Raw genomic sequence first — 14,824 nt, 5'->3', positions numbered from 1 at the left:
GCTAGTTTCATATCAAGGCACTCTACTACTGTTTTGTAGTCTTTGACTAGATTGCAGAGGCAACTTTAGTTTCAGTGATCTGGGACAAACAAAAAGATTCATATAGAGCTGAGGGTGTCCAGACTCTAGAGCTCTTTATACCCTTTAATGCTAATAATCAAATTATGGCCTAAATTTGCTACAAGGTGGTCACAGGGTTAGAGTGTATACTTATTGTCAGCACTTTAGCACAGAGAGATGAGGGGTTGACCTAGACACAGGGCAGCTGGCACTTGAGTGACAGGACCTGGGCTATGTACAGGTTCTGCCCTTTATTCACTGTGCTGCTGCACACAGAGCACTCTTGATGATAACATGGCAAAAACTTTTCTTTTGCAGCCAGGAAGTCAAATGAGAATGTATGTAAAAACTGTCCACTAAATACCAACATTAATAATTTCTATATATTAAGACAGAGTTACTTTAAGTTGGATGTGGCAACACATGCCTTATAATCCTAGCACTTGGGAAGGTGCGGCAGGAGAACCTTGAGTATAAGATATAATAAGATCTTGCCCCAAAAACTGCAATAAATGATATCTGTTTCTTGGTTACTTTAAGAACTCAACCAAGAGACACCAACAGCTACAGAAAGTCTACCAGCAGAAAGGACTGAATGAATAGAAGATGTCTGCACTTGCAAAACCATACACATTCCAGCACGACAGGAAAAACATAATGAGAACAGGAAAACCAGGAAGGACACGTCAGCTTGTTATCTTCGTTAACAAATGCTGTTCTCTTGGGTCTTGCTAAGAAATTGACTTTATCTGGTTTTCTTTTTATCAGTTTCCTAAGGTGATCCAAGGCTATTTCTTTATTATGGTCGTAGAGATGAAAGCATTTTAACACTGAGCTATGCCATCAGCCTATTTGCTTTAAAATCTGAAGGAAAACAGGTTACAGTAGAAAGTGCCATGAGTAAGCAAGAGGTTTAAAAATGAGAAATAGCAGGCTGGAGAGATGGCTCAGTGGTTAAGAGCACTGACTTCTTCCAGAGGTCCTGAGTTCAGTTCCCACCTGCTCACAACCATCTGTAATGGGGATCCAATGCCCTCTTCTGGTGTGTCTGAAGACAGCGACAGTGTACTCACATACATAAAATAAACAAATCTTTAAAAAATGAGAAATAGCTGTTGCATAATTTATAAGCAATGATTTAGCCTCCAGTCTAGATGAAAGGTTAACCACGGACTTTCATTATTAACAAATGCTGTCACACAGTTTACCATATTGCCTCTAGTCTACTAAAAAAATCAAACCAAATCAAATCAATTTATCCTGAAAGAAAGTAAATGAAAAAGTAAATGATGCTTACAGCCTTTATAGCTAATTTTGAAATACAAGACAATCATGGTAAAATTACTTTTTATATTCCTATGGAGATTTTCCTTTAAAAGTGTGACCCTTCCCTCACAGCCCTGAGTTCTTAACCAAGAAAAGCACACATTTCAGTGGTCTTTTGTTTTTATGTACCTGCCCTCCATACTAAATAACCAAATATCTCCATATAACCATTTCCTCCTCTGACTTCACAAGTCTACAGCTGTGTGCTTTCCTTCCATTTTACCTCTCATTGTTTTTGCTGCCATATCATATGCATCAATAGCCACCCTCACCTGATGCTTGGCCATCTCCAATCCCTCCAAAATCTTAAAGTCCTCCTCGTCCTGTGGAAGGAAAGAGGAGAACTCATAGCCTCTGTTCTAGTAAGAAGTATGTTTGGCCATGAAGGCCCTGTTTAAAGGGATTGGGATGGGAAGACCCTTTCTGGTGCAGACAGCTGTCGTGTCTGTGGGTCAGAGGGCATGGGCCTACAGTCGTATGAATGGTCACTGTATCTGCATTTCCTCCTCAAATCCTGTGATAAAAAAGGAATGGTTTTGTCCTTAAGTCCTGGATGGACTTTTGGTCCATAACTTTGTCCTTTTATTTGGCTCCTAAAGAAGGGAGTTCCTCATGTCCTTTAAGTAAAGCTCCTAATTGCTTTCTTCCCTTTTGCTCTGTAGAGAATCAAATACAGCTTCATTACTGCTGAAACAAAATCGTGTGAGTTCACACAGACCTGGTCTCACATGAGCCCTAACTCTATGTACTGTTAAGATTCTGCACGGAGGAAATGACAGGTATTAACAGAGGCCCAATGGTGAACATGCCATTTTCATTTACCCCTCTCTGCTTCAGGGCCAAGATCGGCTTGAAGGTTAGCCTGATCCTTACTTAATTATAAAGGATTCAAGGCATGTATAAACTACAGAATTTAACTTCTACACTTTATTCATGAGACAGATTTTGGTAATTCTCATTTTCTCTTGATTTCCTTTATATAGATGGTTTTTTAAAAAATGTTTTAGACATTTGTATTTTTGAGTTCTTCCACTAACTTTCTGATTAGTAGTCACATTTAGTAGATGGCTTTATTGTCAGCTGTGTTTTTAAAACTACAGGGAGCAGGAGTAGGGTGGATATGCAAAACTGAAATATGGCATAACAAGAGTTGTAGAAAATATTAGGAAATACTATTAAAGAAGTCTATCTAGCTAATTCAATTTTGGTAAAGTATTTCTGTCAAGTTTATTGAAACTTTATTATGTGTTGATCTTTTCATTTTCTGATTTCCTTTGTTTTTTTTTTGTTTTGTTTTTTGGTTTTTTTTTTTTTTTTTTTTTTTTTTGGTTTTTTGAGACAGGGTTTCTCTGTGTAGCCCTGGCTGACCTGGAACTCACTTTGTAGACCAGGCTGGCCTCGAACCCAGAAATCCGCCTGCCTCTGCCTCCCAAGTGCTGGGATTAAAGGCGTGTGCCACCACGCCTGGCTTCTGATTTCCTTTTTGAGGCTAATCTGACAGGTTTGTTCTACAGTCACCCCTGAGCACAGTTCTCATCTATGTTCATCTTGGCATCAACCTGACTCTGACCACACTAAACTCTCAGGTTTGTCTCAAGATTACTTACAAGCATTGGTTCCAGTGGTTTCACTTATTTTCAAAGTAAGAATTTAAAAAATAATATTTTCTTTATCTTTTTTAAAATTTGAGTATGACAAACAGATTTCTTAAAAATAAATCTTCAAAACCAAGAACTTATTTTCAAAATAAACTTGATAATGTTCTTAGTTTTACAAGAAACATTTAGTAAATGATTTACAAATGTAACATTTAATGTGGCAATTGCTTAATAAACATTTAGTGAATGACTCATGAATGTAGCATTTACTACTAGCACAGTTACAGAGTACACAATAAAACAGAAAACAACAATAACATAACAGAACCCTCCTAAACTTTGGTACCTTTGCCCTCTTCCGAAGAAGTTTTGCTAGTCGAACCACATATGGCTTAAATTCTCGCTGATGTATGCCCTGCCTTCTGACTTCTAAGCCCGAGTCATCTGAAGCTTCAGGAATAAAGGCCCATCGGTACCTACCAGTGGGAGAAGGCTTATATTAGTAACACAACACACACTATGTCATCAAAGATAAGCTACATCATTTAGGACAAAGACCATGGCCCCAATACATGCAAACTCAAGAGCCAGCTGAGCCAGGCTTTACTCAGTAAAAGCAGAATTCATTATCTGAAGCTGAGTGGTGGTAGTATACGCCTTTAATCTCAGCCCTCGGGGACGGGGCAGAAGCAGGGGGATCTCTATGAATTCAAGGCCAGCCTGCTCTACAAATAGAGTTCCAGGACAGCCAGGGCTACACAGAAACGTTGGCTGAAAAAAAACAAAACAAAACAAACCAACCAAACAAACAAAAACAACAGCAGCAACAACAAAACCCCCAAAACAAAACCAACTATCCCAGAATTATATGATAATAGGACAACTTGTAATGCACTCATCACCATTTTACTCATTAGCAAAATCAGTATTAAAAATGTTTCCTCTTTCCCTAATAGACAGAATATATTGTGTTGCTGCAGTGACTGCCTCAAGCTTGCAGTCCTCCTGCCTCAGTCTCTTCCTGACTGGTAGTCAGGAGACTCAGAAGGAAACTGCTATGTCTGTACTACAACAAAATTGATTATTCCAGCATGTAAAAGTATACTAGAAGGAGGGCTTTCCTTTACAGGAACTGTCAGGGCTGCTAGACTCTTGTGCTGTATGTATCCTTCCAGAGAGTTTATGCATAGAAAAGCACATATTTTTGGACTCAACCCTCTGACCTTCAGAAACAAACTGCTACCAAAGTCACACAAGGGTTGTGGGTGCTTGCCTGGCTTGCTGAAGAGCCTGGACTCCGTCCCCAGCACTAAGACAACTCCACCAAAAAATAAAAGCAGGCACAATTGCTGTTTGAACTATCTTGGAGCTTTTTATCGGTTTTTATTATGCTTTCTTCCACACTACACAGCAAAGATAAACTTTCTAAACTGCAAGCCTAATAATATCACTTAATCTGTTAAATGCTTCAGTGGCTTCACATTATCTTAGGTTACATCTATACTCTTTTTTTTACAATGCTTTACATAGTAGAGTCCCTTTGTAGCCTCTCCTTTCACACCAAACTCTAACACCTCAGACAGATCAGCTCCAGTTCTCTTCATAGTGAGCATCTAACTCTATGCCATCTCTGTTCACAACTCCTTTCTGGACTTGTTCTGAACCTCAAAGTTGGCAGCAATCTTATACTCTCCTCATAACATCCTTCATGTGCTTGGCTCTGTCTCCTCCACTAAACTTATAGCTTCTGAGTCTGCACCCCACTGCCCCACTTCTAGGGGGTGCTCTAGCTTTTAAGTGATTGGGTGAGAACATATCCATAGCAACCATTTAGTGCCTAATAACTGCTGCTCCACTCTTTCCAATAGAGAAAGGTTTTAGTGGAAACTTATGAATACTTCAACCTACACAAAGAACTTTAGGTTGTACATCAGTGACCAAATGTATTTTGAAAAATATCCATTTAATAGCCTTGCTTTTACTTACATCTGAAACTGAGGAAGATTTTCAGAGGGCAATGCCAGAGCCAAATCCAAAAACTTGCAAGCAGAGAGATAGAGGTTTAACCACCTCTGGCTGTTATATGATGTGGAGAAGCCATTACCTCCAGTATAGGTTGTCTCCAGACCAGCAGCAGACGGCCCTGACGTCCTGTAACCAGACAGTGCTGTCATCAGCAGAACCTTTGGCTCACAGAAGCCCTGGTAATGCTAAAGACCAATTTGTCTGTTCCACAGCCACGCTGATGAGCAGGAGTTAGTGATCACAACTACATTGTATTTTGAAAATGTTACTCTTCAGGCACTATATATATCCTGTTTATGAGGCAGAGTTTCTCAGTAGCTTGGAGCTTACCAAGTAGGCTAGGTTGGCTGGACAGTAAGTCCCAGTGACCAGCTTTGTCCAGTTCTTCAGACATGACTGCAAATGCATGAACCACTACCACCTTTTTCTGTTTTCATTCTCTGGGTAAGAATGTTTGGCTCTACACACACACACACACACACACACACACACACACACACACACACACACCCCATATACATCTCTGGTGTTTGTAGGAGTCAAAAGAGGTTACTGGATCCCCTGGAACTGGAGTGACAGATGGCTGTGACTGGCATGTGAGTGCTGGGAACTGAACCCTGGTCTTCAGCAAGAGCACAAGAGTTCTTAACTGCTCAGTCATCTCTCCAGCAAGCACAGCTAGACATTTACATGTGTTCAGGGATAGAACTCAGGTCCTCACACATGGCAAGCATTACACACTGAGCTAGCTACTGTACACTCAACTGGGAACATTCTGGAAGATCTATAGATATCCTGGTCACAGGTTACCTGCCATACTGATTTTATTATGTATCCCAAGTTTTAGAGACTAGATCTAAACTTCCAAAACTAACATGACTAATGTAGTTGAAATAACACTAAATTATATTAAGTGGATTCTTTGTGTAGAGGCTGACAGCCATAAATAGTGATAGTCTATTATGTATCCTGACTAAAGACAATTATATTCAAACTTAAATAATGGAAATATTCATTTTGTAAAGATTTTATTTTATTTTATGTGTATGGGAGTTGTGCCGGCATTTCTATCTGTGCACCATGTGTCAATTCCCTTGGAACTGTAGGTACAGACAATCCCATGTGGGTGATGGGAATTGAACCAGGTCCTCTGAGAGAGTTGTCAGCGCTCTTCACCATTGAGCCATCTTTCTAGCCCCAAATAATGGAAGTGTGTGGATAGTAGGGTGTCTAAACTCTCCTGAGTAACTTCAGGTAACTTGAGCACACATTACCGTGAAATATCTTCATCAGCAGTGAGCTCCTGCTCCATCAGTAAGAACACCTGCACCTGGAGACAGGGAAGGAAATGGTCACGTTCACGTGGGTATGTCATTTTTTTTCACCATATCTTTGGTGGAAGTGGGGCTTCGGAGGGTTTACTTTAGGAAGTCTGCCAAATCTCTGATGTGAGCTAAAATTGGGAAGTACGCTGTACTTGAAGTGGAGTACATGCCTTGCATCAGACTAATGGTACAGATCAACTGTCTCTCAGCAGGGCTATGATTGCAGGGGCCACTAGTCTCGTTGGCTGCAACAAAGCCAAAAAATGTGCCAAAGAGAGCAAGCATTAAACTGGATGAGACATGTAAGGGTTCACAGGCAGTTGGTTACCTACACAACTTGAGGCATAAGATACTTAGGAGCATGGAATCTGACTTGTTTTTATTATTTTCAACTTTAGACATTGCCATGATAATACTGAGTTTAGTTTTCACCTAAAAAACGTTTGGTAATTAGTCACACTGTTTTTCAGTTTATATTTTTAACCTCATAAAACTAACTCACAAGTTCTGTGATCATGGTAGGCCAGAGTGAGGTGAGGTGTTGTGGAGACATTCTTAAAAGTAACACTCTGAAAAACAGGAACACTTGAGAGTGAAGGGTCGGCACCTGGGGCAAACGGAGACTCTCAACCAATCTCTCTGAAAGAAACACAGCATATTTTCAATGCCTAAGTAATTCCAATTATTATAAAACTTAATGTCTAGTCCAGACAGAAAAAACCTCCAATCTTTTGCAGGCTGCTTCTTTCATTAGAAGTTAAGGAGTGTACAAATCTAATAGAAAGTCAAGAATTTTCTTATTAGATTCAGTAGATTCTATGATATGGCAACTATAGACAGAATAAGAGTGGTACTGGTACATGAATTATATTTTGAATAAAGATTAAATATAGACATGAAGGAGCCAGGCATGGAATCCCAGGACTTGGGAGGTTGGTAAAGCAAGATCAAGTGCTGGAAGCCAGCCTGTACTATATTATATAATGACACCTGGTCTCAAACAAACCCAAACCCAAACCAACCAAGCAAGCAACCAACCAACCTGACTCACAGAAGACTCTGTTCTATATCTGAAATTAGGTAAACAGAGTCAACAGAATCACTTTCATGTGAGTCCTTGGGTTCTTGAGGTTAGAGGCTGCATAGCAATCCCTGAGTTTGGTGATGGGTGAAGGTATTTGGTGGCTCAGAGTGATGTATCCTTTGGACACAGTCATGAAAGTTTTCAAAACACACAAAACAAGATTTTTTCCTCATAGTTTTATGTTTCTACATAAATTGTAATAAAACTTTGATTGAATTGGTACTTAAGAGCTATAAAAACTCTCTATTGTCATTTTAAGTTCTAGGATATCAAGAGATGAAGTATTCCTCAAGGGATTCCCCACCTATCCTATGTTTTCAGTTGTTTGTGGCAGAGTTATTTAAGGAGCAGTCATGGCTTTACTTGGAAATTTAAGCATGTCAGATGTGGTTTCCTGTAGACAAGAGATGGCCTGATGACAGTTGGTTTCAATGTCAACTTGAATGGAGTAAGGAATGCTTAGAGCTGTGTGTCTGTGACTCCGTGACATAAATTGTACCATCATGTTCTGTTTGCATTTGTTGAAAGTGGATTCTGAGAACAAGTTCTGAGACTCCACTATGTTTATTTCATGTTTCCTTCAAAATTCCCTGTTCTGGGACAGGCTGAGTACCCAACTCTATGACACAGACAAAAGAGATAGCAGACAGGAAAGGGTGTTAAACCACACCATGTCCTTGAGCACAGCTAGAAAGTAGACTATGTGCAACAGGAGTTACTGTTGTTTATACCAATGTATAAAATGTCCGTGTTGGAATGAGAGACTGGAAGCTCAGCCATGAAGAGTCAGTTCTCCCTCTAACCACTTTTCAGTGGGAGCTGTCACATGGCTTCCCTAGTCATTCCTGATGGATGTTGTTGCAGTTGTGTGATTTGATGTTACTATTGTTGTTAGTTTACCTAGCTGGGTTCTTCAGTGGTCTCTACTAGATGCTGCAAGGGTCAGAGGATATTTTGCTGCCCATCTGCTGTGTTTATCTACTGCTTGCAATTTGTTCTACCTGTCCTTGCTGCATATTTAATAAACTCACTCATTTGAAAACCAAAGTACAGCTACTGTAGACCATTCTCTAGAAATAACAGAATGGACTTCCAGAAAAGAATAACATATGGGTCAGTAACAAAGGAAAGATCTGTCCTTAACGTGTGTGTGTGTGTGTGTGTGTGTGTGTGTGTGTGTATGTTTTTTAATGAAAAAGCAGTGTGTGTTGTGGCTGCCTTCTTTTCTTTTTCTTTCAGCAAGTACTGCTGTTGCAACTTTTTAACATTAGATTCCAGTTTCTTTGGCCTTTCCTTTTTCTTTTTGTTCCTTTGCTTAGAAGCTACCTGGGGTTTCATTTTGTATGGTATAGGAAAGAATCTCTTTTATTTCCTGGAGTAAATTAGTACTCTCTATTTTGCTTTTAACTATTTTAAGTAAATTGATAAAAAAAAATCAACTGGGCTGGTGAGATGGCTCAGTGGGTAAGAGCACCCGACTGCTCTTCCAAAGGTCTGGAGTTCAAATCCCAGCAACCACATGGTGGCTCACAACCATCCGTAACGAGATCTGACTCCCTCTTCTGGAGTGTCTGAAGACAGCTACAGTGTACTTACATATAATAAATAAATTAATAATAAAAAAAAATCAACTGCCTAGAGATGCTATCCTTTCTCATTTTCAAAGACCCATAGAATGTATTTATAATATAGAGCTTACTCTATTTGCAAACTCAGAAGAAATCCTAAAAGACTGACTGTGACCTGGCTTGGAATAATAGTGTAAGGATTATTTTAGGTCTAAAGTAAACATGCTGGCTGTACATACTCAGGTACGTATGCACATACATGTGCACATCTCAATCCATGCACAATTTTCTGGATATCCAAGTCACATCTGTGCTTAGAGAGACACATGGACTTAATACCAAGGTATGTTCCAGGGAGCTTGGGTGCCTACAATTATACTGTGTCCATGAAGGCATTCATCTTTTTAGAAAGGGCGGTTATTGTGTTCTCTGCTTCTCCAGTGTGCAGATGACCACTGTTGGAGTACTTAGCCCCTGCTTTGTAAGCCAATACATTCCTCTTCTAGAGACCCCTGTCTGCAGCACAGTTCCAAGTTAGACATACAAATGATTGTGACTGGCAATAATTCATGGCTCTCCTTTATTTTGTTCTCTTGTTTGTATTTCTTGACCTCTTGTCCACAACTAAAATACAGTAATACACTTGCCAGAGTAAGACAGTCACTAACTGACTTTGCTGTGAATTTTTCTGATATTTGAACTAAACAGTAAACCATAGAACATGTTTAGAGTAAGTTTTTCAAATTCAGGGTTGATTTCTTTTACATAATGAAGCTGAAAAATTTTCAGTTATGTAATAATGTCCATCAACCCACACTTGGTTTATCTCAACCCAAATTAAAATTTAGTAAAGGTATTTTCTAAGAAACAACAGAAAAACAAAACACCCAAACCCAAAATAAATGTACCCCAAATCCCTATAATTCAGACTAGAGAGAAGATAAAGGGTTTAATTATTTACCTTGTATGTCTGGAAGGTACTTTTGGTACTGGTCAATTTCACTGCTAAAAATGGCAAAGGCCAATCTTTTGAGAAGCATGGCTCTCTGTTCTAGCTCCACATCTCGATTTGCAAAAAGATTGAGAGAACTGCTCTGGGCCACAGCTACTCGAGCTATAAAAAGGAAGGGAAGCAGAAGGCCAGCTAGTCATCTGAAAGCGATCATTTCTTATTTAGAATGAAAAAACACCTCATGACATACACACTGAGGAACAGGGCAAAGCACCTAGACCTTTCTTTGGTGCAGAAAAGCTGTAGACAGTTTCAGCATACACACTTAAGACTGTGAATTTTAGAAGGTAAAATAACCAGTATTACCATTAATATAAAGCTGTGTGTTTATTTGTTTGTTTCTTTCTTTTTGGTTTTTCAAGACAGGGTTTCTCTGTATAGCCCTGGCTGTCCTGGAACTCACTTTGTAGACCAGGCTGGCCTCGAACTCAGAAATCCTCCTGCCTCTGCCTCCCGAGTGCTGGGATTAAAGGCGTGCGCCACCACACCCGGCTAAAGCTGTGTGTTTAAATCTTCTATATTACTTTAAAAATAACTTCTGGAGAGATAAAGCTGGTCTGATTTCCTAGCCTTTCTTTATATTGAGCTCCTTGCTCATGACTTACCTGCTATAGCATATTGTCTTGCTGGGTATGACATGAACTCACTGAATTTGCTCTCACTCCAAAAATCACTTTGTAATTTTGTTCCCTATGCTTGAAATTCTGTTTCTAGGAAGGCTGGCTCCCTCAGTTTCATATGCAATATGAGCTCTTTGCTGTTGAAATTCATTACACAACACTTCATTTTATTTCCTTTACAATCTCACTTCCTAATTTAAAATTTTTATAAATGTTAGCATAGTGCTGTCATCTTTCACTGAATATTTGATGAATGGAGAAGAGACTGAAGGAAAGGTAGTTCAATGACTGGCCCATCTTGGGATCCAGCTCATGGGGAAGCACTAAGGCCTGACACTATTGCTGATGCTATGATGAGCTTACAGACAGGAGCCTGGCATGGCTGTCCTTGGAGAGGCCCTACCAGCAGCTGACTGAGATAGATGCAGATACCTATACCCAACCATTGGACTGAAGTCGGAGACCCCTATGGTTGAATTAGGGGAAGGATTGAAGAAGCTGAAGGGGAGGGTGACCCTATAGGAAGACCAGCAGTCTCAACTAACCTGGACTCCAGGGAGCTCCCAGAAACTAAGCCACCACCCAGGCAGCAAACATGGGCTGCTCCAAGGCTCCCTGCACAAATATAGCAGATGACTGCCTGGTCTGGCCTCAGGTGGAGAAGATGTGCCTAGTCCTTGAGTGACTTCAGGCCCCAGGGAGGGGGAATGACATGAGGAACTGTGGTGGTGGGGGGCCTGGGACGAGGGGCGGCAATGGCTGGAATGTAAATAAATAATTAAAAAAAAAAAACCCCACGCAGTAATTTTCTAGACTATTTGCAACCTGAAAATGGTACACCTTTTACTGTAAATGCATACAAAATGCATACAACAGATCAGCTGACACAGTATTTTATGAACATCCACATTCTGTGCCGTCCACTTGCCTCTGAGCTGGGAATGGAGCTCTGAGGTTAAGTACTTCTCAGCATGCAATGCAGCCCTGGATCTGTTTTCCAGCACTGTCACAACCAAACCAAACCAAACCAAACCAACCAAACCAAACCAACCCAAACCAACCAAACCAAACCAAACCAAACCAAACCAACCAAACCAAACCAACCAAACCAAACCAAACCAAACCAACCAAACCAAACCAAACCAACCAACAACAGCTGCAAGAAAACTACATGGGGTGACATGACACCCTTTCTCCAGATGAGAAAGCTATGTGGAATACACGGTACAGACTCAGAATCCCAATGAATACAGCTCAGCTTAGTAACATTTTGTCCTTTCCTTTTCCCTCCCCCACTTCTCTTTCCAGAAGATCCACAGGCACAGCAATTTAGAGTATATTCTTGCAGAGTTTAGTTCCAATTGCCTACATTCAGTCTTTTTATCGAGTGAGTGCCCATTATATGCTTGTAATGAGGCTGTGTGCAGAGGAAAGAAAAGACAGTTTTCCTTGCTATTCAGCTGTCTTCAGTAAGGTTTGTGTGAGTGGCACCATTCACCGAATGTGATGAGCGATCTCATCAGGGACTTGCATGCATTTACCTCACATCTTTACTCTTCCTCACACCTGCATTACTCTTGCATCCTCAGCCACCAGTTCTCTTCATTTCCTACATAGCTCTCATTCTATATCTGTGCCTTAGGTTTTGTTTGATTCTGAGCTGGTCTGGAACTTTTGATCCTTTTGCCTTTGTCTCCTAGGGGCTTGCGTTATAGCTGTCCTTTCCCACAGTGTCTCATAACTTTAGAAAAAAATCTACATAAGGGGAAACATGGGATGCTTGTCTTTTTCAGCCTATTATATTTCCATAGGAAGCTGTTTAACTCGACAAAGAGCCAATTCAGTACTTTTCAAAAGAGAATAATGCATGGTAAGGATGAATGCATAAGAAAAAAGCTACTTGGGCTGACATAGTACTCACTCATCAAATCTCTGAAGGTTGTCTTATCATGTGTCATTAGGTTGTCCATGATTGCTCTCCAGCTGAAAGACACAGGATTATCTTATACAATTAAGGTTCTACTCTTATTAAGGCCTTCTACTTTTGCTAGACAGTGACTGATTGAGCAAACTGTAAGGCTTGGAAGTGAAGAGAGGACTACTTACTGACTAACACAGGAAGCATCCATCTGAAAGAAGCTGGGATCCATAAAAAGGTCAAAGGCTTCTTTTTTCCAGGCTCTCCTTGTATACTGATACCCACTAAGACTACTGAGCAGCTGGACACAGGCTCGGTAACTAGGGGCATTATGTGCACTGTACAGAAAAAAAATACACTAAACCATATAATATTTCACTTCAGTCATGATCTTGAGTTTATATGTCTTCATATTTACCTCAGATACTAACATGGAAACAAGAAACAGAAGTCACCATAAGAAAAGTGAGACACGAAAAGATGTAACCATTATATATAAGTCAAGGTAAGAATAATATATTGTAATTGAGACCAACAATAGCAATAAGGGTACAGACTTTCTAACAGAGTGTGATTTAGCTGAAATCTACTGGAATCATATGGTACCTGTGATTTCGGAGGTAGGGTACAACATAATGCATAATGTTTACAAGTAAAGGGATAACACGCTCCTTTTCATCGCTGTAGAAAACCATATCCAGAAGATGAGCCAATACCTACAAAACAGAAAAAACAAGTTCATCTACATGCTGAAACTGGAGCTGAGGAGGGCATTGATTCTCAACTTGGAAGGAAACCAAAAATACTTACAGAAAGGAAAATCTACACTGAGACAGAGAAGTATAGAGACATTCAGGACTCTTCTATATGAGTAAAAACTGACCTTACAAGTCAAACTTCAGCATTCTCTTTCCCAGATGAAGTTAGAAAGAAGCTTAAGAAAACCTAGAAGTTATGGGCTCTTCATATCCCAGTTCAGTCAATCAAAAGCTATACACTGTCAGTCATGCTTCCTACCCTGTGTAAAGACCCAGCATCCACAACTGGAAGGGGTAAAATGTGACATTATGGCCATATAATGCTAAAACCAAACCATGCCAAACTACAAGAATGGACATAAAACCATTGCAAACTGACTGTACATGCTTTATAGTTAGTTACCCACCAGATACGAAGCACTTTTATTTCTTAAAATATAAACTTAAAAAATGAGGGGTAGGGAGATAAGACATAGCTTATCTTGAGCCAAATCTTAATGACTCACAGCCAGAAACATGGATCCTGGATGTCCTGAATTGCAAAGGTTCTTTGTAGGCATTTTCAGGAACGTTTATAGTTATATCAAAAAAGGCATAAATCAAGGTTAATTATCACGTACTTTGCTGGGGGAAAGTAGGTAATAGGTTACACAGCAAAGTGTAGAAAACTCTGTCCCCACATTCTCCTTTATTAGTTTCAATGTATCTGGTTTTATGTGGAGGTCCTTGATCCACTTGGACTTCACCTTTGTACCAGGAGATAAGACTGGATTGATTTGCATTCTTCTACATGCTGACCTACAGTTGAATCAGCATCATTTGTTGAAAATGCTGTCCTTTTTCCACAGTCAATAGGACAAAACGGCAACCAACACATTGGAAAAAGATCTTTACCAATCTTCCATCTGTAAGAGGGCTAATATCCAATATATACAAAGAACTCAAGAACTTAGACTCCCGAGAATCAAAAATAACCCTATTAAAAAAATGAGATACAGAGCTAAACAAAGAATTTTCAACAGAGGAATATTGATCAAATGGCTGGGAAGCACCTAAAGAAATGTTCAACATCCTTAGTCATCAGGGAAATGCAAATCAAAACAACCTTGAGATTCTACCTCACACCAGTCAGAATGGCTAAAAATCAAAAACTCAGGGGACAGCAGATGCCGGTGAGGATGTGGAGAAAGAGGAACACTCCTCCATTGTTGGTTGGGTTGCTAGCTGGTATAAGCACTCTGGAGATCAGTCTGGCAGTTCCTCAGAAAATTGGACATAGTTCTACTGAGGACCCACTAATACCACTCCTGGGCATATACCCAGAAGATGTTCCAACATATAATAAGGACATATGCTCCACTATGTTCATCGCAGCTTTATTTATAATAACCAGGAACTGGAAAGAACCCAGATGTCCCTCAACAGAGGAATGGATACAGAAAATGTGGTACATTTACACAATGGAGTACTACTCAGCTATTAAAAGCAACAAATTCATGAAATTCTTAGACAAATGGATGGAACTAGAAA

The 14,824-nt window shown here is 39.9% G+C and overlaps 1 protein-coding gene across 17 annotated transcripts in view; it reads right to left on the bottom strand.

Annotated features, from left to right (window-relative positions):
- Positions 1-14,824, bottom strand: part of Dop1a (DOP1 leucine zipper like protein A) — an 83,888-nt gene that overhangs the window by 733 nt on the left and 68,331 nt on the right. For 10 of the 17 annotated variants that reach the window (XM_085827791.1, XM_085827793.1, XM_085827794.1 and 7 more), the window contains 9 exons: positions 13,143-13,252; positions 12,725-12,874; positions 12,540-12,601; positions 9,948-10,100; positions 6,837-6,973; positions 6,284-6,339; positions 4,971-5,135; positions 3,331-3,460; positions 1,659-1,709 (listed from right to left, as the gene is read on the bottom strand). In XM_085827791.1, coding sequence (XP_085683917.1) covers positions 1,659-1,709; positions 3,331-3,460; positions 4,971-5,135; positions 6,284-6,339; positions 6,837-6,973; positions 9,948-10,100; positions 12,540-12,601; positions 12,725-12,874; positions 13,143-13,252 — 1,014 coding nt within the window. Of the gene's footprint in view, positions 1-1,658; positions 1,710-3,330; positions 3,461-4,970; positions 5,136-6,283; positions 6,340-6,836; positions 6,974-9,947; positions 10,101-12,539; positions 12,602-12,724; positions 12,875-13,142; positions 13,253-14,824 lie in introns of those variants that run through there. The other 7 variants (XM_085827801.1, XM_085827802.1, XM_085827803.1 and 4 more) reach the window with 2 other exon arrangements.

This window comes from Mus caroli, unplaced genomic scaffold (assembly GCF_978045245.1).
Source record: "Mus caroli unplaced genomic scaffold, Mus_caroli_1 scaffold_11, whole genome shotgun sequence".
NCBI lineage: Eukaryota > Metazoa > Chordata > Mammalia > Rodentia > Muridae > Mus > Mus caroli.
The sequence above is the reverse complement of the archived record's forward strand: the minus strand, read 5'-3'. Positions and strand labels throughout refer to the sequence as shown.